At 36.1% G+C, this 25,881-nt stretch overlaps 1 protein-coding gene across 14 annotated transcripts in view; it reads right to left on the bottom strand.

The window, feature by feature from the left end:
- LOC127841809 (probable tRNA(His) guanylyltransferase) overlaps positions 1 to 25,881 on the bottom strand; it is a 59,954-nt gene that overhangs the window by 22,409 nt on the left and 11,664 nt on the right. Inside the window, exons 1-3 of one of the 14 annotated variants that reach the window (XM_052370901.1) lie at positions 2,577 to 3,242; positions 2,373 to 2,525; positions 2,084 to 2,219 (exon numbers count right to left, since the gene is read on the bottom strand). The exons of 1 other annotated variant lie outside the window; for it this stretch is intronic. In XM_052370901.1, the coding sequence (XP_052226861.1) occupies positions 2,084 to 2,187 (104 nt within the window). In that variant the 5' untranslated portion in view covers positions 2,188 to 2,219; positions 2,373 to 2,525; positions 2,577 to 3,242. Of the gene's footprint in view, positions 1 to 2,083; positions 2,271 to 2,321; positions 2,341 to 2,372; positions 3,243 to 3,406; positions 3,426 to 19,120; positions 19,162 to 24,015; positions 24,134 to 25,881 lie in introns of those variants that run through there. 12 more of the 14 variants (XM_052370905.1, XM_052370900.1, XM_052370906.1 and 9 more) reach the window with 12 other exon arrangements.

The raw sequence follows: 25,881 nt of genomic DNA, 5'->3' as shown, positions 1-25,881 counted from the left end.
ATGGGTCTTAAGCAATATCTGGCCAGCGTCTAAGCTTCAGAACTATACCATGGACCACTGTACAATTTTAAGTACCAAATACTACACCTAGTACATTGTGGTTTCAGTTAAGATGTGTATTGTCATTTTTGATAGACAAGGCTTTTGATTAAATATTTCATATACAGTCTAATACATTTGAGGCCTGACACATCTCTGGTTATGATGTCTGAGGAATGATTTCAACAAATGGGCCGTGCTCTGTGAAAAAGTGGTGTAATGCATGCGCGCAAAGTGTCGTTCCAGATTAGCCTGTGCAGTTTGCACCGGCTTATCAGGGACAACACATTCTGCTTTTATGATATTTTCATTTAAAGAAAGTCTCTTCTTAGCAAAAATTAAGTTTAGGCAGAAAGTGACGTCCATGATTTACCTGTTGACTGCACAGGTTTATCTATGATGACACTTTACGCACATGCATTAAACCCTCTTTTAAACAGAGCGCATCTCAAATATAGTAGAGGAGAACTTTACACTGCTCATTCTACTGTTATAAGTCTGGTCCCTGTGGTTTCAATGTTATGTTTGCGATATTTTGCCAATAACATCTACATCAACTGAAATCATGTTACAGAAATTCAAAGTTGAGAAAGGGCCAAAACAGTATGTAATGCAGGATAATAAACAAAAATCCATGCACAAATTCAGATTATTCCTTAAAGCTCAATCAATTCTGCACGCTTATAACTGGAGGAGAATTTCTGACGATATGGTGTCAATAAGGGGGTTGTCAATAAGTGGGTGTGTCAACAAAGGGGCCATAGAAATTACTTTTTTTTGAGCAGCAAATATGATTTCTGCAATTTTTGATTTTTTTAAATGTCTTTTACAAACTATGTTAAATTATGAAGCAATATTTATAATGTAAATTAATATCACTCATAAGATTATAATTTAAATGTGGTCAAATAAATTCATTTAAATTTCCATTTGATAATTTCCTTTAAAATTATATTTAACATTCATTGTGCATTTACATATTTGATAATCTATTCAACATATCCATCATACAATAATGATCAAGTATTCATTTAACAACAGTTTAATTGAATATTTGACAAGATCAGCAAATATATATATAATAGAGGAATATGTAATCAGATAACAGAAATGTCAACATCTAATTAAATTGCTGACAGACAATGTGCAGGTTTAAGATCATAAATACCAGTAAAGTTTTCACAATGCACCTTTTGTTGTTGAAGACACTTGTTGATTGAATAAAAAATCAAACCCTATTTGCATCATCAGATTTGAGAAATGATAAATTTTATTATCACCATTAAGTATCTTTGTTTAGCTGAACCATCATGATAACAAGGATTGTTTCACCATGTTTGTTAAGTGGTCTTAAGCCCCTCAATTTGTGAACAAAATGAGTCAAGAACTTTAAAAAATTATGAAACAAGAGCTGTCAACATAGGACGACTTATGTCCCCTATAAACGCTTGATAGAAGTTATGAGCTTTTTTCGAAACCTAAATGCAGATTTCGAAACCTAAACTCGGACCCTTAAGTTCAAGGTCACAGGGGTCAAAATTTGTGTGCGTATGGAAAGGCCTTGTCCATATACACATGCATGCCAAATATGAAATTGCTATTTGAAGCGACATAGAAGTTATGAGCATTTTTCGAAACCTAAACGCAAAGTGTGACGGACAGACTGACAGAGGGATGGACGGACGGTCTGATCACTATTTGCCCTCCTTGGTGGGCATAAAAATGAGTCAAGAACTGTTTTATATGGTGAAAATTTGTGCCATGAATTTCTCAAAATTGTGAAGAAAAATAAATTCTCTAAGAAGGAAAAAAGTCCTGGATACAAATATTAAGAATGATAAGAAGGCAAAGGAGGACTAAATAGAATTTAGGCATTTTCCCTTGCCTTTTTCTCTTACTTGTAAATCCCTGGCCCATTTTCTCTTACTTGCAAATCCCTGGCCCATTTCTCCTTACCTGTGAATCCCTGGCCCATTTTCCCTTACCTGTAAAATCCCTGGCCCATTTCTCCTTACCTGTAAATCCCTGGCCCATTTTCCCTTACCTGTGAAATCCCTTGCCGTCAATTCTCACAACGATCCAGCAGTTGGGCAGCAGCCTGTCCTCCGTCTCAAACTGCTTCACATACTCAAACTTGCTCTTAGCCATGGTCGCAGTCCCTCTAGCTGGCCAAGGAATACCTCAACTCTAGAAATACAAGCAAACAGTCCCTCTAGCTGGCCAAGGAATACCTCAACTCTAGAAATACAAGCAAACAGTCCCTCTAGCTGGCCAAGGAAAACCTCAACTCTAGAAATACAAGCAAACAGTCCCTCTAGCTGGCCAAGGAAAACCTCAACTCTAGAAATACAAGCAAACAGTCCCTCTAGCTGGCCAAGGAAAACCTCAACTCTAGAAATACAAGCAAACAGTCCCTCTAGCTGGCCAAGGAATACCTCAACTCTAGAAATACAAGCAAACAGTCCCTCTAGCTGGCCAAGGAATACCTCAACTCTAGAAATACAAGCAAACAGTCCCTCTAGCTGGCCAAGAAATACCTCAACTCTAGAAATACAAGCAAACAGTCCCTCTAGCTGGCCAAGGAATACCTCAACTCTAGAAATACAAGCAAACAGTCCCTCTAGCTGGCCAAGGAATACCTCAACTCTAGAAATACAAGCAAACAGTCCCTCTAGCTGGCCAAGAAATACCTCAACTCTAGAAATACAAGCAAACAGTCCCTCTAGCTGGCCAAGGAATACCTCAACTCTAGAAATACAAGCAAACATGAGCCTCCCTCTGGGAGAAATAAAGGATTTATGCCTGTACATAAAGTGTTGTCCCAGATAAGCCTGTGCAGTCAGGAAAGGCTAATCAGGAACAACACTTTCCGCATAGACTGGAAATTTGTTAAGAAGAGAATGCCTTTTAACGAAAAATCAAAAATATTTGTCACTGACTACCCTTGGCAGACTGCACAGACCAATATGGGACAACAATTTGTACACACGCATTAAGCCCTCTTTCCCAGAGCTGTGAGGCTCATACTGCTGTTTTTGTTGGGATTGTGTTTGAATGATTGAATGTACTATAACTGGCTCAAAGCCCTCTAAATGCCCACAGCATACATTGAATACAATCAATCCCTATCCAGTTATCATTATCAGCATAAAATACACACAGTTTTTCATATTCATTTTAGACAATAATAATTTGCAGATTTTGCATAACAGGATACAGTTTTTACCAATGAAATATTATTAAAAACCTTTAATTAATGTACAGTATTATGTAGCAACTTTTTAAAATATATGCAATAATTGCATTACTAATAAAATAATAAATTTTATTTAATTATATTAAGTATCTATTTATAATCCATATTCACACTAAAATCAATGGAATTCAAATCAACACATCAATTTTTATGATTTCCAATTTGTTTCCCTTTCAATATCCACCATATATAACATATTCAAAACTTGTCAAGTGTTTTCTACAACACTTGGATCTATTCAATAGCAAACAATCAGATTTCAATTTTACTAGCCGCACACTTACAGATATATGGACAAATCATTTGAGTTTATGGTACACGGTCCACTTATGAAATATAACTTCACCATATAAATCGGCTAATAAATTGTATTTGGTGGCATAAATTATATTGACACCAAAACAGGATGTGGGCATGGAGGATTTTCAAATTAAAATTCCAAACATTTTTTATAGAAACATTCTCATGAATTGTTCACTCATCACTAACTATAAGTATAGTGACATTCATCACTAACTATAAGTATAGCGACACCCATCACTAACTAAATGTATAGTGACACTCATCAAGAACTATAAGTATAGTGACACTTATCACTATCTATAAGTATAGTGACACCCATCACTAACTATAAGTATAGTGACACTCATCACTAACTATAAGTACTGTATTTTACCATGCATAGCGCGCAGTTTTTTACCTTCAAATTTCAAAATAAAAATTCAGTGCGCGTAATACATTGACACAACGCTTTCCTGGTTGCTAAATTGCAAAAAATCCATTTCATAATGGTAAATCTTCACAATTGCCGCCATTTTTTTTATTGAAGAAAACTACACCCTATAATGTTATAGACTGAAGGGGCCGTTGTCGAAACAACAAATAGCGGGAAAGGTTAGGAATGAACGGGGTAGTAACAGTTTTGACAAAAATTAAAAGAGGAAAAAAATGTTTTTGTTGGTGTTTTCACACTTCTTCATTGATTGTTCATTAAAAAAAAATCGAGGTATATCGATCCCCGTGCGTCGCGGTAGTGTTTGTTACAGTTTTTGTTGTCATGAAAACTTGTTGATTTACAACGCAAAACGTCTTATTTGAACTGAGGCTATTTATTTCAATCATATTTCTCAACTTCGCTTTTGCTTTATTTTGATAATGTAATCCAAAGTTTTATGTTAGCAATATCGAAAATTTGCACTCTATGTGAATTAACAGTTTGACGTCATCAAAGGAAAGCCGCTTCCTGTCTGAAGCAATAAAGCGACAAGTTTCTCGCCGACAGAATTGGCTTCCTTTGTCTAGCAATCAACATGCCGAACCAATCGTGTTTTTGTTCCTCAATGGCAATCGTCCAATTAAATAAAAGCACGTGCAAAGCTCCGCCTTCGAACCTTTTGCAGAGAACGGAGGTGGAGTTCAACGTTTAATTGAGCAAGTGTTTTACGTAAGTTGAGTTCCGATTTGCCGAAATTACTCGGCCCTAAGCATTGAAACGACGAATACATTTATCAATGATTTTCCGATCTCTGCATTAATATGCTACTGTGCGGGTATACTACGTAGGTTACAAACCAACAATAGAGATATAGACTAGTTTTATTTTCTTTCAATAGAGACAAACAAATGATATTTGTCAAATGGCTTTACGCCGATAATACCAACTGTATGGAATTGAGCGTTCGGGTGTATAAATGTTTGTCTCACTATAAATACTTATTAACTAGACGCAGTGAAGGCGCGAAATACTGGGTCAAACTGGAATTAATGGGGAGCATCTCTTAATGGGGAAATATTTAAGGCGATGAAAAATAAAATGGGATCCACAGACGATTTGTGTAAAATTGGACATTGCAATGTTGCGGGTCTGCAGAAGAAGATGTCATACGATGTTGTGAGCGGCAGGTAATGAAAATGTTACACTGTTAAAATGTGAGGAATAGGTAATAGTGGTTCCAATTTAATGCGCATGGGTCTTGAAAAAACACGTGCAGTGGGCGGCAATAAGGACATATCAGTGTTCTCTAGAGAATAATCTTTAAAATTGTCGAAAATATAGTGCTATGCAACCCACCCTCCTGATCGTATCAACGCTCCCTACTTTAAAACAAAAAAATAAGCCCCCGAAAAACTCAGATTAAATGATTGCGCAATATATAAGAATGGCGGCCATTTTCGGACAAATTTTCAGGCTTTTGGTCTTGAATTCTTTTTTTACCTCCATTTTGGCTTTAAAAAATCGCATGCGCGTTATACATGGTAGCGCGCTATACATGGTAAAATATGGTATAGTGACACTCATCACTAACTATAAGTATAGCGACACTCATCACTAACTATAAGTATAGTGACACTCATCACTTACTATAAGTATAGCGACACTCATCACTAACTATAAGTATAGTGACACTCATCACTTACTATAAGTATAGCGACACTCATCACTAACTATAAGTATAGTGACACTCATCACTAACTATAAGTATAATGACACTCATCACTAACTATAAGTATAGTGACACTCATCACTAACTATAAGTATAGTGACACTCATCACTAACTATAAGTATAGTGACACGCATCACTTATTATTAATATAGTGACACACATCACTAACTATAAGTATAGTGACACTCATCACTAACTATAAGTATAGTGACACTCATCACGAACTATAAGTATTGTGACACTCATCACTAACAATAAGTATAGTGACACTCATCACTTACTATAAGTATAGTGACACTCATCACTAACTTTAAGTATAGTGGCACTCATCACTAACTATAAGTATAGTGACACTCATCACTAACTATAAGTATAGTGACACTCATCACTAACTATAAGTATAGTGACACAAACGATGCCCAGAGTCCGTGCTCACAGCTGATGTAGTTTCCGTATCAGTATTATTAAAGATTTAGCCATAGTTTCAACCACAAATAAAACTTTTCTAGTCAATTTTTAAATGTCTGCTTATAAAATTTATTGTTTAAGATTATATCACTGTGATTGATGTGTTTTTTTTATTAGCTGACATTCAGATACATGCAGTCCTTGAAATTAACATTTAACAATAACATGCCAGTGGCAACATACATGTATTCCTGAAGATAAATCTCACTTTCCTGAAACAATTACATCATGGACCTTTTGTACATCAAAATTTAAATCACACAACAATCACTTCATTCCCTAAAATAACAACACATTAGTTTCTCCATACTACTTTCATTGATATTTCACACTTTTTATTTAAATAACTACAACACAGAATGATCAACACTTTGGCATTATTTGTTTTTCAATTGAAGTCTTGATAGTATGTATTTGAGGAGGTTTACCAAATGTAGTCCGATCAACATACCTTAAAAATTGATGAATTAGTTGTCATTTATTGACTGATATGATGTGAACAATAGAAGAGTGGTACTTGATAAAGTTAATTAGTTTATTCAAAATAAGAACAAGACACTAAGCTTAAAAATGGAATAAATTAAATGTACAAGTAGTCAATTATGATGAATGATCATATATAGCTTTAAAAAAACATATGCCATACCTTAGTTGCTCTCAAAGGACACTTGGTAAAATTGTATGTGCAAATATTGCATTACTACCCAACTCTTGGTCCTTTTTCATTAAACAGTAAACACAGATTAATTGATCAAACCCAAGACACCATTATTTGCTATGTATAACTGGATGCACTGGGTGAATTTTCATTGCATTTTTGTTCACTGGAGCCTTGGTCTGTGGAAACAGGGCTTAATGCATGAACAGTGTTGTCCAAGACTAGCCTGTGCATTCCACATAGGTTCATGCATGTACAGTGTTGTCCAAGACTAGCCTGTGCATTCCACATAGGTTCATGCATGTACAGTGTCGTCCAAGACTAGCCTGTGCATTCCACATAGGTTCATGCATGTACAGTGTTGTCCAAGACTAGCCTGTGCATTCCACATAGGTTCATGCATGTACAGTGTCGTCCAAGACTAGCCTGTGCATTCCACATAGGTTCATGCATGTACAGTGTTGTCCAAGACTAGCCTGTGCATTCCACATAGGTTCATGCATGTACAGTGTCGTCCAAGACTAGCCTGTGCATTCCACATAGGTTCATGCATGTACAGTGTTGTCCAAGACTAGCCTGTGCATTCCACATAGGTTCATGCATGTACAGTGTTGTCCAAGACTAGCCTGTGCATTCCACATAGGTTCATGCATGTACAGTGTCGTCCAAGACTAGCCTGTGCATTCCACATAGGTTCATGCATGTACAGTGTTGTCCAAGACTAGCCTGTGCATTCCACATAGGTTCATGCATGTACAGTGTTGTCCAAGACTAGCCTGTGCATTCCACATAGGTTCATGCATGTACAGTGTCGTCCAAGACTAGCCTGTGCATTCCACATAGGTTCATGCATGTACAGTGTCGTCCAAGACTAGCCTGTGCATTCCACATAGGTTCATGCATGTACAGTGTTGTCCAAGACTAGCCTGTGCATTCCACATAGGTTCATGCATGTACAGTGTTGTCCAAGACTAGCCTGTGCATTCCACGTAGGTTCATGCATGTACAGTGTTGTCCAAGACTAGCCTGTGCATTCCACATAGGTTCATGCATGTACAGTGTTGTCCAAGACTAGCCTGTGCATTCCACATAGGTTCATGCATGTACAGTGTCGTCCAAGACTAGCCTGTGCATTCCACATAGGTTCATGCATGTACAGTGTTGTCCAAGACTAGCCTGTGCATTCCACATAGGTTCATGCATGTACAGTGTTGTCCAAGACTAGCCTGTGCATTCCACATAGGTTCATGCATGTACAGTGTTGTCCAAGACTAGCCTGTGCATTCCACATAGGTTCATGCATGTACAGTGTCGTCCAAGACTAGCCTGTGCATTCCACATAGGTTCATGCATGTACAGTGTCGTCCAAGACTAGCCTGTGCATTCCACATAGGTTCATGCATGTACAGTGTTGTCCAAGACTAGCCTGTGCATTCCACATAGGTTCATGCATGTACAGTGTCGTCCAAGACTAGCCTGTGCATTCCACATAGGTTCATGCATGTACAGTGTCGTCCAAGACTAGCCTGTGCATTCCACATAGGTTCATGCATGTACAGTGTTGTCCAAGACTAGCCTGTGCATTCCACATAGGTTCATGCATGTACAGTGTCGTCCAAGACTAGCCTGTGCATTCCACATAGGTTCATGCATGAACAGTGTCGTCCAAGACTAGCCTGTGCATTCCACATAGGTTCATGCATGTACAGTGTTGTCCAAGACTAGCCTGTGCATTCCACATAGGTTCATCAAGGACTACACTTCGGCTTTAATGTTTTTTTTTATTAAATGAGGTCTCTTCTTATGCTAAAGTCCAGTTTAGGCAGAACGTGTTATCTCTGATTAGCATGGGCAGATTGCACAGGCTAATCTGGGACAGCATTTTAAGCACATGAATTGGGCAAGGCTTACCAAGAGCAAGGCAAAATTATCATTTGTTAATACAGAGAAAATCAATTGTGTCCTATATGGATCTCTTTTATGCAAACAATTAAAAACTAAGAGATAACATTACTTCAGGGCTTTAGAAATTTAAGTATAAACAAGTTATTTAAGATAAAAGAAATCCTTAAATCATAAATAACCTGTATTTTTAATATAAAGCATGATGCTTTAGATAACAAGAGATTAATATTCAAACACTTCAATATCTGAGTTTGTACAAAATCACTTTCGCAGTTTTTGATTTCTTGCACAAACTCTTGATAAATCCTAACTAAAATATTGCCCACTCATACTGTAATGATTAAACATCTGGCATAAATAGCCGCTATATACAAACACATCATTACTTCAATGAAATTGCTTCTGTCACAGTATTATAAGAACAAACTCACTGATTTACAAACTTCATTAAGGTTATTTCAACTTGTTCATGATACATGACTTGTATAATTGTTTTTTAATTAAAGGCGTCTGAGTCCAGATGTTCATGTATATCAAGCATGTTTATATGTTTTGAGTGTGTCTTATTTATGACCTTGTTATGTTTAGTATGGGGTTTTTTTCTATTGAGAAAAAAACATGGTCACCTTAAAGGGACCTTTTCACAGATGTTGGCATGTATTGAAGTTTGACATTAAATGCTTTTAATATGTTAAATGTCAACATTGAAAGTAAATAGCTGCAGCAAAAACAAACAGGAAAAAACTTAATGAAACACAAGAGCACCGCCTTGCGGGTGCAGACCGCTCATCTATTTTCTTTTTAAAGGTGAAGGGACTCTTATTTTCAATCACAAAGGAGGGAGGGGTGGAGTGAAGAGCGGTGCATTGTGTGGGGGTGTGGACATTTATTACATTTTCTTCCAAAAATGCGAAAAAAAAGGAAAAAAAAATCGGGGGTGGGGGGGGAGGGTGGGGGGGGGTGGGGGGGGTGGGGGGGGGGGGATTCTTGGGTGCGATGGTTTGACGGTATTTCAAACATAAAATAATAAAAATAAATATTTGTGTTTTTTAACCGTTTCATAAAAAAAAATGGGGGGGGGGGGTGAGGTGGGGGGGTATAGTGTGAGGGTGTGGTGGTAATTTGTGAGATGATCTTAAAAAAAAAAAAAAAAAAAAAAATAGGGGGGGGGGGGGGGGGATTCGGGTGGGGGGAGGGGGGGTGGGGGGGGGGATTCTTGGGTGCGATGGATGGACGGTATTTCAAACATAAAATAATCAAAATAAATAGTTTTGTTTTTTAACCGTTTAAAAAAAAATTGGGGAGGGGGGTGGGGTGGGGGGGGGGGGTATAGTGTGAGGGTGTGGTGGTCATTTGTGAGATGATCTTAAAAAAAAAAAAAAAAAAAAAAAAAAAAAAGGGGGGGGGGGAGGGGGGGTTGGGGGGGGGGGGGGGCACGGGCGATGGTTTGGGTGGAGTCTATTGTGGTATGTCAGGTAAGAGTAGTTTTGTCAAAGTATCAATCAAATCTAATCATAAATAAAGAAGTTATGGCAATTTTAGAGAAATTTAATAATTTGACCTTGAGAGTCAAGGTCATTCAAAGGTCAAGGTAAAATTCAACTTGCCAGGTACAATAACCTCATGATAGCATGAAAGTATTTGAAGTTTGAAAGCAATAGCCTTGATACTTAAGAAGTAAAGTGGATCGAAACACAAAATTTAACCATATATTCAAAGTTACTAAGTCAAAAAAGGGCCATAATTCCGTAAAAATGACATCCAGAGTTATGCAACTTGTCCTTTTACTGTACCCTTATGATAGTTTGCGAGTGTTCCAAGTATGATAGCAATATCTATGATACTTTAGGGGTAAAGTGGACCAAAACACAAAACTTAACCAAACTTTCAATTTTCTAAGTATAAAGGGCCCATAATTCCGTCCAAATGCCAGTCAGAGTTACATAACTTTGCCTGCACAGTCCCCTTACGGTAGTTAGTAAGTGTTGCAAGTATGAAAGCAATAGCTTTGATACTTAAGGAATAAAATGGACCTTAACACAAAACTTAACCAAAATTTTCAATTTTCTAAGTATAAAAAGGGCACATAATTCTGTCAAAATGCACGCCAGAGTTATCTAACTTTGCGTGCCCAGTCCCCTCATGATAGTAAGTAAGTGTACCAAGTTTGAATGCAATAGCATTGATACTTTCTGAAAAAAGTGGACCTAAACGCAAAACTTAACCAAAATTTTCAATTTTCTAAGTATAAAAAGGGCACATAATTCAGTCAAAATGCACGCCAGAGTTATCTAACTTTGCCTGCCCAGTCCCCTCATGATAGTAAGTAAGTGTACCAAGTTTGAATGCAATAGCATTGATACTTTCTGAGAAAAGTGGACCTAAACGCAAAACTTAACCGGACGCCGACGCAGACGCCGACGCCAAGGTGATGACAATAGCTCATAATTTTTTTTCAAAAAATAGATGAGCTAATAAAAGCAATCCTTAACAGGGCTCAAACCACTTACCCTTGTAGTAAAAGTCTAGCACCTAAACCACTCGGCCATCTGTACTCATTTAATGATTGGTGTATTTTATAGTTTATATAAGCAATCCTTTTAGTGTCACAAAATACATGTATAACGATAACAACAGAACTCTCCAAAACTTTCAATTGATTTGCGTTTTAACGCTTTATACTTTTCAGGCTTTTCTATTGTCAAAAGATGCAAATAATGGATATTTTAGAGCATGGTAAATGCTCAATATCATGTTTCCTCACAAATATCGATCATAACTACAACGAAAATTTGCGATTGTGAAACTTTTTTTAATTATTTTGTCAATTTACCAAAACGTGAAAAGGCCTCTTTAATTAATTACAAAATCACTAATTTAGTACAGGAACTTCAACTGAAATTAAATAGAAAGAGCCTGCTGGACCACATGCCAAAGCAATGTGGTTTATCTGCAAGTCATGAGTTTACAATGATGATGACATTACTGAGTAATAGTAGATAAACAAGTTATTGATCATATTTAGGGTTTACAGTGCATGGAAGAATAAATATGCATTAGTAATGCATTTTAGTGTATGGAAAATGTATTCTATATTTTTTTCAAAACAATTTGTGTGAAAGTGGTCTGTGTGGCAGCACGAACTCAATATGCTGCCTGCCTGACTATACTGTAGTGAGTATATATCAGGAGTTCAATTGTTATTTCAATAATCAGTAATCTTCTGGGTCTTTATCTACCCTGTCCACTTAATTCACTGGTTTTTGTCTCTCCAATACCTGTCCAAAGTGAATGAAGTATCAATATTTGTTGTGGGATTCACATTAAAAGATCATGGATATAAATGCATTTGACATTTCTCAATTCTGTTTCAATATCAAGATATCATTATACTCCAGGATACAATATTCCAAAGCAGGATTGCCTGAGTTTACTATAGACTTAACATTTCTTAATTAATTGAACGGTTGAAAGGTTGTCCTCGGTTCTACACTGATGTTTAATGTACTAAACAGGATTAGCATGATAATCAGGCAACAGCAGCAGTAACAGCAGCATCAACATGATCAATATCAGCATTATCATCTGAAGAACAAGCAAATTTATTGAATTGATATCCCCCGCCAATATACTTCTGGACACAAATATTTCTGGACTGATGGATAACGCCAACGTGCATCATTCTCTTATCCATTTATATACTCATACCAAGTTTCAATGAAATCCGTCAAAGCTTTTCAAAGATATGGCTCCGGACACAAAAGTGCCGGACGGACTGACAGAAGGACGGAAAGATGGACGGACGGAAGGACGGACAACGCCAAAACAATATCCCTCCACCTATGGCAGGGGATGATTAACAACAGTACAATTACCATCGGCAACATTATTATAATCACTGTCATTGCCGTCATCATGATCATCATGGTGGTGGCATTATCATAAGCAATAGCATTTTCATCATCATGTTCTTAGTAATATCATTTACATCATCATTATCAGCAGCAGTAACAGAAGCATAATCACCATCACCATTAATATCAGTAGAATAACAAGAGATGTGTTTGTCAGAAACACAATGCCCCCTCATGCGCCGCTTTGATTAATTTTTTTTACCTTTGACCTTGAAGGATGACCTTGACCTTTCACCACTCAAAATGTGCAGCTCCATGAGATACACATGCATGCCAAATATCAAGTTGCTACGTTCAATATTGCAAAACTTATGAAGAAGGTTAAAGTTTTGGTTAAGTTTTTAATTTTTTTTTACCTTTGACCTTAAAGGATGACCTTGACCTTTTACCACTCAAAATGTGCAGCTCCGTAAGATACAGTACAGCCAACGCGGTACAAACATAATCCGCGGCTACGCCACAGCCAGATTATTAATACGCGGCGGCCGAATCGTGTGTTCACCGGGCGTATTGCCGTGGCACTCGGCATTGATCTGCGCAACGATGCCGAGTCTGTATTAACCTCGCATACTTTCGCAGAGTAAGTCCGCCGCATACGTACGTGGCGGATCGAGTGAAAAGATATCCACCTACATGTACATACATGTATGTGTAGCGTAGAATTAATTACGCGCAACTGTTTATGTTTCGTTAGATTATCATTATTAAATTTGTAATCCGAAACACACTTGCGAATTATAATGCTAACGAGACCTTTGGCAAATTCTAGCGTCAAAAAACTGTGCTAAAATATCCTTTGTTTCATAAAAAGCGCGCGAAAATTATGCAGACATGTAGAACGTCGTTTGGAAAGTTTGGGTGTATTTTGTGTTGTATAAATACATGAACATCACGTCAGGCGTAAATCGCGTGTTCAGTGGGGAAAAAAACGCCCCGATTAGACGTTATTTCATCATCTCTATAAATAGTAACGAATGCCAAAATGTATTTGATACTTAAGGAAATATCAAGAATGTTTGTGTATCTTAAATATTTACCAGCATTTGCTTTAAAACTGGAATGTACCGTATTTTCGGGTAATTAGTAGCGATATTAACTGTATAATATGAACAAAATAAAACGAGTTTATATACGCATATTCAAACAATAGTTATAATGAGCTGATAATTAACAAAACAACAAATACGTCGTCACCGTCTCGATTATTGATGTGGCTTCAAACTGCTAATTTTCTCAGCTTAAATATAAAAGCAAAATCAACATGCAATTAATTTATAAATCCACCATATGCTGGAGCCTTGACCACTTGTATGTGTGAAAACATAATTACGTGACCTTGTTTATGTGTGAAATACATACACTACGGGCGGGAAACAAATTTAATTGGCCAGACACATTAACTATGCTTACATGTATATGCTAATTCAATCCGCGCACAATAAATTTATTATGATTTTAATTATTATTATAATTGTTCTTTCAAAATTTGTTAACTACATGTAACTAATCATTTTAAAATAATTTTTTAATTCATGATGCGCATCGACTCTGCATCATGTCGCAGATCGCAAACATGCCTCGGCGGACAGATGCAAAGTTTCGCGGCGAAATGCGACCGCATACTGACGCGGCTTCAACGACTGACGCGGCATCGACTCGTTTCGCCTTGCTGCCGCGGATCGCAAAATACGTTTGTTCCGCTTTGGCTGTACTGTTCACATGCATGCCAAATATCAAGTTGCTATGTTCAATATTGCAAAAGTTATGAAGAAGGTTAAAGTTTTGGTTAAAGTTTTGGGACACACACACACACACACTGACACATACAATGACAGACAGGCCAAAACAATATACCCCCAATCTTTCGATCCGGGGGCATAAAAACAAGACAGCGATATCAAAACCTTCAAACCCTCATTACCATCATTATCATCATAACTATGATTCACATTTATCTTGTACAGTCATGAAAACAACCACCACTTCGTTCAAACCCTATAATCAACCAATGACGTGCAATAAGCCTATTATTGAAATCATATACTCATTATAATTGTATGATTAACAAAAGTCATTGTCATCCTGAAAGCAACGTGAAAACAAATTCCACTATTATCAATATCATATTTATCTTAACATGATACTGATATGAAAACAGCATTAAGCTACATGTACCTAACCCATTAAATGATACAAGCGAAGACTTGCAAAAATGATCTCATTCCATATAAACGACCAGCATAGCTCCATTCCACACTTTGGTAAGGAGCTATATCTTATTTTGCTAGCTAAAGAAGGAAAAACAAGATGTGTTTGTGAAACACAATGTCCCCCTATATGACGTTTGACCTTGTAGGATGACCTTGACCTTGACCCTTCACCACTCAAAATGTGCAGCGTCTTGAGATACACACGCATTTCAAATATAAAATTGCTAGCTTCAATATTGCAGAAGTGACATTACATGCGCAATTTTGACCCATATATTTGACCTTAAAAGATGACCTTGACCTTTCACCACTGAAAATGTGCAGCTCCATGAGATACACATGCATGCCAAATATCAAGTTGCTATCTTCAATATTGCAAAAGTATTCATACAATAAGCTATTTGGGCCATATATATTTGACCTCTGACCTTGAAGGATGACCTTGACCTTGACCTTTCACCACTCAAACTGTGCAGCTCCATGAGATACACATGCATGCCAAATATCAAGTAGCTATCTTCAATATTGCAAAAGTAATCATAAAATAAGCGATTTGAGCCACATATATTTGACCTCTGACCTTGAAGGATGACCTTGACCTTTCACCACTCAAAAAGTGCAGCTCCATGAGATACACATGCATGCCAAATATCAAGTTGCTATCTTCAATATTGCAAAAGTATTCATAAAATGAGCGAATTTGGCCACATATATTTGACCTCTGACCTTGAAGGATGACCTTGACCTTGACCTTTCACCACTCAAAATGTGCAGCTTCATGAGATACACATGCATGCCAAATATATCAAGTTGCTATCTTCAATATAGCAAAGTTATTGCAAAATGTTAAAGTTGGCGCAAACCAACCAACCAACCAACAGACCAACCAACAGACAGGGCAAAAAAAATATGTCCCCCACTACTATAGTGGGGGACATAAAAAGCCCTGCAGTATACTGTGAAGTATTTACCTATTTTATTTTATGTGAACAATATATTTAAAACTTTAGTAGCTACTAAGTAACACACACAAACCTTGCACAGTTCAAATATTTTTGCAAAATATTTTCAATCAACATATTTAACAAATTTCATAAAAGGTAAAATGACTATGCAATACCAGCTGACTAGAAATGATCACAGTCAATTAAAACTTGTTTATATTCTGAAACATATTGATAACATTATTTATTCAATCATTCACATATACTATTCAAACCTTTATATGAACATTAATTACTAAGATTGCCAAATTAAACTACCAACAACAAGCCAACAAAATAAGCCCTACTGTCTTTTTCGCTTTTCCTGTAAGTTCCTGTTAAATTAAACTCAACTTGTATTCCGTCAAAATCAACAAAATTCAAATTGTTTGCAATCAAAATCAACAAGTTGGCACTTCAGATTATTTCACAGATACACACCCACTATGGTAACGATCGCATATCCATGTGCTAAAATCAAGTCAAACATTCTTGAACCACGATCAAATATCCATTTTGCCTATTGGACGATTTTCAGGCATTCCACAACAGTGTTAAATCATCAGTTTAAAACTGAATAAAAATATCTAGTTATCAGAATTTTCATCTCAAATGACATCGTGCCAACTTAAGCAAAAAATGTCATTAACTAGTGTGCCCTTGGGAATACCATTAAGCAGAGTACTTATATCTATAATAGATTTCTCACAACCATTTGCCAAGTTTATTAATTATCTTTAACAAAACAAATTGGATAAGTGTCTATAGATGGCTATACCCTGATTATGTAGAGCAGCCTTACAATTACAGGCTTCAATACTTAGCACTCGTAATTACAAATATTATTACAATTTTTTTTTTTAAGGTCAAACTTATTTGCATGAGTTTAGTGTATTTGCTTTTAATGAAATCTTTTATTAATAAGAGATTCTTTATATTCACTCAGCCATACAAACCTATATAAAAATGTTTTGGTAGCAGTTACAATATTAGGGTGAGACTTTTTTGTGTCCTTCAGTGCTCACACTGGCCTTCAGAAAATAACAGCCATCATTTTTTCCTTAAAAAAATAATAGCCAAAACAGACGCGGACTTTTCCGCAAAATGGTACTGAAGGCAAAAAGAAACAAGAGCACCGCATTGCGGGTGCAGACTGCTCATCTATTTTCTTTTTAGGGACTCTCATTTTCAATCACAAAGGAGGGAGGGGTGGAGTGAAGAGGGGTGCATTGTGTGGGGGGTGTGGACATTTATTACATTATGTTCCAAAAATGCAAAAAAAAGGAAAAAAAAAAAATCGGGGGGTGGGGGGGGTGGTGGGGGGGTGGTGGGGGGGGTGGGGGGGGTGGGGGTGGGGATTCTTGGGTGCGATGGATGGAGGGTATTTTAAAGATAAAATAATAAAAATAAATATTTGTGTTTTTTAACAGTTTCAAAAAAAAAATTGGGGGGGGGGGTGAGGTGGGGGGTATAGTGTGAGGGTGTGGTGGTAATTTGTGAGATGATCTTACAAAAAAAAAAAAAATTGGGGGGGGGGGATTCGGGTGGGGGTGGGGGGAGGGGGGAGGGGGGGTGTGGGGGGGGGGATTCTTGGGTGCGATGGTTGGACGGTATTTCAAATAAAATAATCAAAATAAATAGTTTTGTTTTTTAACCGTTTAAAAAAAAAAAAATTGGGGAGGGGGTGGGGGGGGGGGGGGGGGGTATAGTGTGAGGGTGTGGTGGTCATTTGTGAGATCTTAAAAAAAAAAAAAATAGGGGGGGGGGGGGGGAAGGGGGGGGCATGGGCGATGGTTTGGGTGGAGTCTATTGTGGTATGTCAGGTAAGAGTAGTTTTGTCAAAGTATCAATCAAATCTAATCATAAATAAAGAAGTTATGGCAATTTTAGCAAAATTTGATAATTTGACCTTGAGAGTCAAGGTCATTCAAAGGTCAAGGTAAAATTCAACTTGCCAGGTAAAGTAACCTCATGATAGCATGAAAGTATTTGAAGTTTGAAAGCAATAGCCTTGATACTTAAGAAGTAAAGTGGATCGAAACACAAAATTTAACCATATATTCAAAGTTACTAAGTCAAAAAAGGGCCATAATTCCGTAAAAATGACATCCAGAGTTATGCAACTTGTCCTTTTACTGTACCCTTATGACAGTTTGCGAATGTTCCAAGTATGAAAGCAATATCTATGATACTTTAGGGGTAAAGTGGACCAAAACACAAAACTTAACCAAACTTTCAACTTTCTAAGTATAAAGGGCCCATAATTCTGTCCAAATGCCAGTCAGAGTTACATAACTTTGCCTGCACAGTCCCCTTACGATAGTTAATAAGTGTTGCAAGTATGAAAGCAATAGCTTTGATACTGTAGGAATAAAGTGGAACTTAACACAAAACATAACCAAATTTTCAATTTTCTAAGTATAAAAAGGGCCCATAATTCTGTCAAAATGCCAGTCAGAGTTACATTACTTTGCCTGCACAGTCCCCTTATGATAGTTAGTAAGTGTTTCAAGTATGAAAGCAATAGCTTTGATACTTAAGGAATAAAATGGACCTAAACACAAAACTTTACCAAAATTTTCAATTTTCTAAGTATAAAAAGGGCACATAATTATGTCAAAATGCACGCCAGAGTTATCTAACTTTGCCTGCCCAGTCCCCGCATGATAGTAAGTAAGTGTACCAAGTTTGAATGCAATAGCATTGATACTTTCTGAGAAAATTGGACCTAAACGCAAAACTTAACCGGACGCCAACGCCGACGCCAAGGTGATGACAATAGCTCATCATTTTTTTTCAAAAAATAGATGAGCTAAAAAACAATGAATCTCATTTTGTCTATGTGTTATCAAATGTATATCTATTGGATTTAAGTTCTAATATATACTTAAAAACAAGCATAATATCAGTGTCATTTTCTTATAAAAATATTATCATGGCTTTACAATAAAGAATACAATCAAGGTTGTGGGTGTGACTTAACAAACCAGACATCCGCTACAGTTACATACATATATACTTTAAAACAAAAAGATGAATACTTATATTAAAGTACTTTTAATAAAATAAGAAAACTGCCCTTTCAAATTGTTAAATTTTTAAAGTCTGTCTAGGTGCAAGTTCTGGTTAGTACAATACAAAATATTGTCAACCAGACCATCCGTAACACCGCATTTGTATTCATCATTCTATAAAAATGTTATAAAGAACGCCGAAAGTAAATTAAAATCGACAAACCGTACCGTATCCGAAAACGACTGTCCCAAAACATGTCAAGATACCTCTTTTGCACATGAAATAAAATATGCATATCGTTTGACTGCAGAAAATAAAAATCCGTAACCTTGCGAATACACAATCAATATGGGTTGAAATATTGTTTTAAATTGTTATACATAATTAAACATGCGTACGGTTTTCAGAAAGTAGCAAAAACGTGAATAATTGCAACATTGCAAAACTCAAATTTTTATACTACTTACCTTTGAGAAGTGTCAAATGTTTTTAACAATAATTAGTATTTTGAGCAACAAAAACACATGAATTATCGAAAATTGACAAAATCGGTTTCTTTATTACAAAGAAACATTAAAGCAGACAACAATTAGCGCCTGCTGACTTTAAAGCAATTACGTATCATTTGAGCAACGAAAACAAAATCATAAAAAAAAAAATGGAAATCATTATCACACATCAAGAAATGTTGAAGCAGACGACAAATAGCGGTAATGACGGGGATAATTAGTTGATGCTGATTTAATCAAGAAATGTTCAATGTAATCTAATTGCAGAAAAAAACAGCGTGAAAATACTAATTTATTACTATACAATATTCGCGGCGATTTTAAGTAATGACGCTTAAATAATAATTGGCGAAAAAATAACGAAAATCTAACAGTTACCGATAATTGGTAAAGCACTGGGAGGTAAAAGACATTTTTTTCCGAAATATATCACTTCTGTCAGACACCGATTCAGAAAAACGCTCTTGGCCACGATGTCACAGAAGTTATTGATGCGTGTATGACAATACACAGGGTCGAGTGTGTACACAGGTAATCTCATTATCCATTTTTCCTGCTTGATAGCCCGATTAACAGGCGTTTCGCATTCGCCGGAAAACTTGTAGAGGCAAATTTATTTTTGATGTACATATATTTTTAAGAAATAATAGCCAGTTGGATTAAATAATCGCCAATGGCGATAATGTCTGGCAGCAGCGTGAGCACTGGTCCTTTATTGGGTAGTGTAATGACAAGGATGACTTTGTTGTTTTGGCATTTTGTAAAAAGAAAAATCAGAAATAGCATGAAAGCAATTCGATTAACTTAGTAAGAACGAACACTTCTAGCAACATCTGTAAATTAAATGGACCTAGCACCTTTTTCTTTGTTGTGCAACTCACAAATGCATTTATCTATAAATAAAATATTTTACATTTAAGAAAACTCTTCCAACACAGACGATTCGCATTGATCAGTAAAATAATCTTTGAAAACATTATTAATTTATTGTTGGAAGCACTTTAATGGAAGCTGTTGCACTGTGCTTCATAGATATTACAAATAAGTTTAATGTTCATAGCTGATCTCTTGCCAGGCAGCTCCTGTCTATTTTTCAATCATGTATTTTTATTATTTTCTTTTAGAGCTTAACAAATGTTGAGGATTATAACTATAGACTCTGCCTAGTTTGATTACATATGAGCCAATTTTTGCCGTCCAGCACTTTTTAGTTACATCTAAAAAAAACATGTAAAATATAAATTTCAATATTATCAATAAAGGTTATTTCTTGGATATATAAAACTTTAAAAAAAGGCACAAACCTATACAATTTTCAGTCAGACAATCATTATTTTTTATGAATGGTGACGTAACAGTTCGTGTGCAATATGTTACATCTTAAATTCAGATCTCAAACTGTTTTTACATAACTTGTGAAGGGTCTACAAATGTTTTTATACAAACAACGATGAGGTTGAAACGCCGTGATGAAGAATCAATGCCGTTTATTTCAACGAGAATATTTTAAAATTTCGTATACAAATCATGTTTGCTATGTGGCGTCCAATCTGTTACATCATTGACTTTAAACCAATATAAATAGTCTGTTTTTGCAAAATGCATTAAAATATTTTTTTCTTCAATTTATTAAATCGTAGGCATTCCTTAAACTCAGCATGCACTGAACAAAAAATTTGTGGTAAACACACCAGCCTAAAATTCACGAAATGTTGGACATCAAGCTATTTATGATGTAACCAAAAAGTGCTGGACGGAAAAACCGGGCTCATATAACTCAAATCATAACAGATGTACAAAACTTATTACAGTAGTTCTTGTAGACTTCAGCAGTACATATTCAAATCTTTATATATTGCCAATATTGAAATCTTAAATACAATAATCGGGCCCAGTTTTCATCCTTGACTTGACAACTTTCCATGACTTTTGCCTATATGGAGATTCTACTGTCACTCATGGTGGACAAAATAAGGATCAAGTATACATAGATTTTGAATGATTTCAGGTTGTTGTGGCATAATAAGGTTCGATATCAGGCCTTTTTCTGGCATATCTAAGTGTCAAACAGCCCCTTTCCCAAAGCAAATTTTATAAAAACAAGGATATCAGTAAAACTGATGGATGCTCCCCAATCATGCTTTGTCGATGTATGGGTTAATTGTGTGGAAAAAAGTGGGACCTTGAGAAAATCTTATATTAGCCTCAGTGACCTTGACCCCAGTGACCTCAAACCTCATCAAAAGGTAGAGGTCCATGCAAGGTACCTACATGCCAAATATGAAAGAGATCAGTAAAGTATTGAAGGTGCTTTGAGAAACTGTAACAAAAGTGTGACGGAAAAATCTATTATTACCTTGGTGACCTTAACCCCAGTGACCTCAAACGTCAAAAAAAGGTAGAGGTCCATGCAAGGTACATGTATCTACATGCCAAATATGAAAGAGCTCGGTAAAGTATTGAAGGTGCTATGAGAAACTGTAACAAAAGTCTATTTTTAGCCTTGATGACCTTGACCCCAGTGACCTCAAACGTCATCAAAAGGTAGAGGTCCATGCAAGGTATCTACATGCCAAATATGAAAAAGATTGGTAAAATATTGAAGGTGCTATGAGAAACTGTACCAAAAGTGTGACCGTAATGAAGTATGGAAGTGCGGAAGGAAAAACTGGCAACTATATGCTCCCCATATATATATATGGGGAGCATAAAAAGTTCCCCAGATTTTTTCCAATAATAAAGAATAAATTGTTACAGGAAAAAGCTCTGTCTGATGAGTGTTATACCTCAATTTTATTTCCAGGGGTGTGATTTAAGAACCACCACAGGGGAGGAAAATGCCCTACCCCCCTTACAAGGTTCAGCTAAACTCTTTGTTTCTACATAGATCAAGCAAAGTTTATAACTATTTGTAAAATTAGTTCAACATTGAAAGGGAGGAAATCAGCTGAAAAGAGGAAAAATCACACCCCTGATTTCAAATATAACCTACATACAGTACACTCCACGCGTTTTCCCCAAAAAACGCGCTCCCTCCGCGTGTTTTTTTCTGCTAGTGAGTGTTCACGCGGCTTTGAGAGAGAGGTGAACTCGATAAAACGCTCCGCATTACGCGGCGTTCGCTAATTCACGTGGCGTGTATTACTTTAGCCTAGTCTGTAAATGCAGACAATTTCCGTTCTTATCAGTGACCGCCCCGCAACGCCGCGTTAGCAGTGTGCTACTGGGCATGCCAAAAAATAAAAACATTGTTATAATAAATTGTTTAAATACTGTAGTACATGTATAAAAAAGATAATTGTATAGAAAATAAATACGTATAAAAATTATGTTTTTTAATTCACAGGTACATCTACAATATGAATGAATATAAGACATTTGACAAATTAATATTTAAATCATAACACATATAAGACAAGAATAAATGTTCCGTAAAATTTCCAAATAAGAATAATAATTAGTAATCCGAAACACACTACGATTTTTAATGTTAACACGACGTTTACAAATGCTTCCAATATACATTCATCATGTATATTTCCCGACAAAAGCGTGCAAAAATTATGCTGCAATGTACAAGGTATACTCCTGCAAAGCGTGCGTGTATCGATTTGTTTGATACAAACTTTATAGCGCAGAGAACATTGAATTTTGTTGATTTCCGTTAAAAGTTTTTTTTGTATTTTTTAACAAAATGATATCGCGAATAAGTTGATATTTCCTCCAAAATAATTTCAAATCATACACTCCGAATCTTTATCGTTACGGTATTTTAGTAGAGTCATTATTTTAACAGTAATTGTACTGTAAACTGATTAAAGAAGACATCTGGGTGGAACTGGATTTTAAGTGTTTGACGTTATGAAAACACGCAAAGCTTGTCTACTGACCTATTGTGTAGACTGCTGTCTGCGGTGTTTTGACAAAAGGGATTAACATGTGTGAATGTCACTCTGCCGATTTGGTCCATAATTACTGGTAAACATTGTTTTGAATGTCGACGCAACAAGAATACAACTGTGAATATTAAATGCAACTATCAACTCAATAGTTACCACCTTCTTTTAGCAATCAATGGAATAACCTAACTTCAAAGAGAAAATAAATGCATTAGGGAGCAGAGAATTGACTTTGTTCCGACAATTAAAACCATTTCTTATGCATTCGTTGAACGTGTTTACTTGAGTAAGTTATGCCTTTAGACAGGAAGCGGCTTTTCTTTGATTACGTCAAACTGTCAATTCACCCAGATTTGCGAGATTTTTAGGGTCCTTGGTCATTTGTTTACATGTAAAGTATAGAAAATCACCTGCTAACATGAAAACTTTGGATTAAATTATCAAAATAAAAACAATGTTGCAAACTGTGTTTATATTAATTGGTAAGTATAAGTTAAAAGACGACGTTTTGTTTGTCGTAAATCAACGAGTTTTCTATACAACAACAACTACTTCTACAACCACGTCGGGATGGATTGTTATGCCGTATAACAAAGAAAACAAAGGTTATAAAAGTTTCTGTACTTTTACTTTCAGTTTCATCATTATGATCATTGTCATAACAAAATCATATATCAAAATATCGTATACAAACAATAATACAAATATTCATACCTGCATCTCACGACTTTTCAAACCCTTTTAAAATGTTAATATTAATCTGAAGTAGTTAAAGTATCTTTTCAATTTTGATCTTTCTCCGCTTAAGCTGTATTCGAAAGTGAAACTTGTTTACGTTTGACCCCGCTATTTATACTAAAACCGTCGTGACGTCAATGACATGTGACGACCGTTAAAGTAAAAATACCTACCAATGAACGTCATACGAAATGGCGGATTTTAATGAATGAATAGGATGCAAGCGCGAACAACAATAATAAGTTACATCGTTGACAAATACACAAGTTTAACAATGGTATGACTTTAAATAAATTAATAAGATATTTATCTTTAATGTTACATATAAATTCTTACTTTGATTATTATATTTAATGGAAACGAACCTTATTTAAATTACGCAATACAATAACAACTGGGTGGGGTAACGGCCTAGCAGGATCTATCTTGGTTGTTGTTTTTTTTTATTGTAAATATTATACTACATGTACATGTATGTACTTGTAATAAATGTAATTTTATTTGAAAATCAGGAAGTCAAACAAAATTAAATTGATCGTTATCTCGTAAAACGCGGAGTTTCCCCCGCGTTGCCAACGCCGAGGGCCCCCGCGTCGGCTTATCAGTTTTGCCGATCGTTAACCGCCGCGTCCAAAATCATGCAAACGCCGCGTATGGCGGGATTTTCTTAATCTCCCTCCAGGTCAATCACCGCGGAGGGAAATTGGGGAAAACGCGTGGAGTGTACTGTACTATATTAGTTTAAATGATAACATTCTGTTATAATGTTATTAAAATTTGAATCATACTAAAGAGTAAAATTGAAGTAGTTTTTCCCAAATCAGTCTACTTTTTGCGCGAAAAAAATCCCAATCTTGATTACTTGTAAAATTTGCAACATCTCAATTTTTAATACCCAAATAATTACGAAAGCGAATTCTTAAAAGGTTATAATGAGAAATACACAAAATATATAAATAAGTTTTTGTTGGTAACATAATTTTTAATTGGAAATATCCGTCAGCATATGAGTATAATATAATTCATGAGACTTTACCTTGCCATTTATTTTCTTGGCTTTTTAACTCCTTTGTAATTTTGAAACAAATAATGAGCCACCATTAGAACACAATTCTTGCGGGGCCAAGTGAAGGCATAAACATTGTTTTTTCTCACCCTCATGGGAATGGGGCCAGATCCTTTAAGATTTGGAAATATAGCGCCCTTTTGACTAAAATTGGGAAATTAATGTTGTTGATTTTATGCTTACAAATACTTTAAATTGATAATAAAAGTGATTCCAATATTATTTTTTCTTAGGTTCAACTTATATAGCTGGATTTGGAGATTAACAACATGTTTAGACTTTAATATTAAACAAACAAACAAAATTTGGAAACCTTTAATTGGGATTTATTAGGTCACATTTGAGACAAGGGCTGTTTGTAAAACATGCATGCCCCCCATATGGGCTGTCAGTTGTAGTGGCAGCCGTTGTGTGAATATGTTTTTGTCACTGTGACCTTGACCTTTGACCTAGTGACCTGAAAATCAATAGGGGTCATCTGCCAGTCATGATCAATGTACCTATGAAGTTTCATGATCCTATGCGTAAGCTTTCTTGAGTTATCATCCGGAAACCATTTTACTGTGTCAAGTAACCGTGACCTTGACCTTTGACCTAGTGACCTGAAAATCAATAGGGGTCATCTGCGAGCCATGATCAATGCACAATGTACCTATGAAGTTTCATGATCCTAGGCGTAAGCGTTCTTGAGTTATCATACGGAAACCATTTTACTGGTTCGAGTCACTGTGACCTTGACCTTTGACCTAGTGACCTGAAAACCAATAGGGGTCATG

Source organism: Dreissena polymorpha, chromosome 8 (genome assembly GCF_020536995.1).
Source record: "Dreissena polymorpha isolate Duluth1 chromosome 8, UMN_Dpol_1.0, whole genome shotgun sequence".
Lineage (NCBI taxonomy): Eukaryota > Metazoa > Mollusca > Bivalvia > Myida > Dreissenidae > Dreissena > Dreissena polymorpha.
Note: the sequence above shows the minus strand (reverse complement) of the source record. Positions and strands in the feature narration are given on the sequence as shown.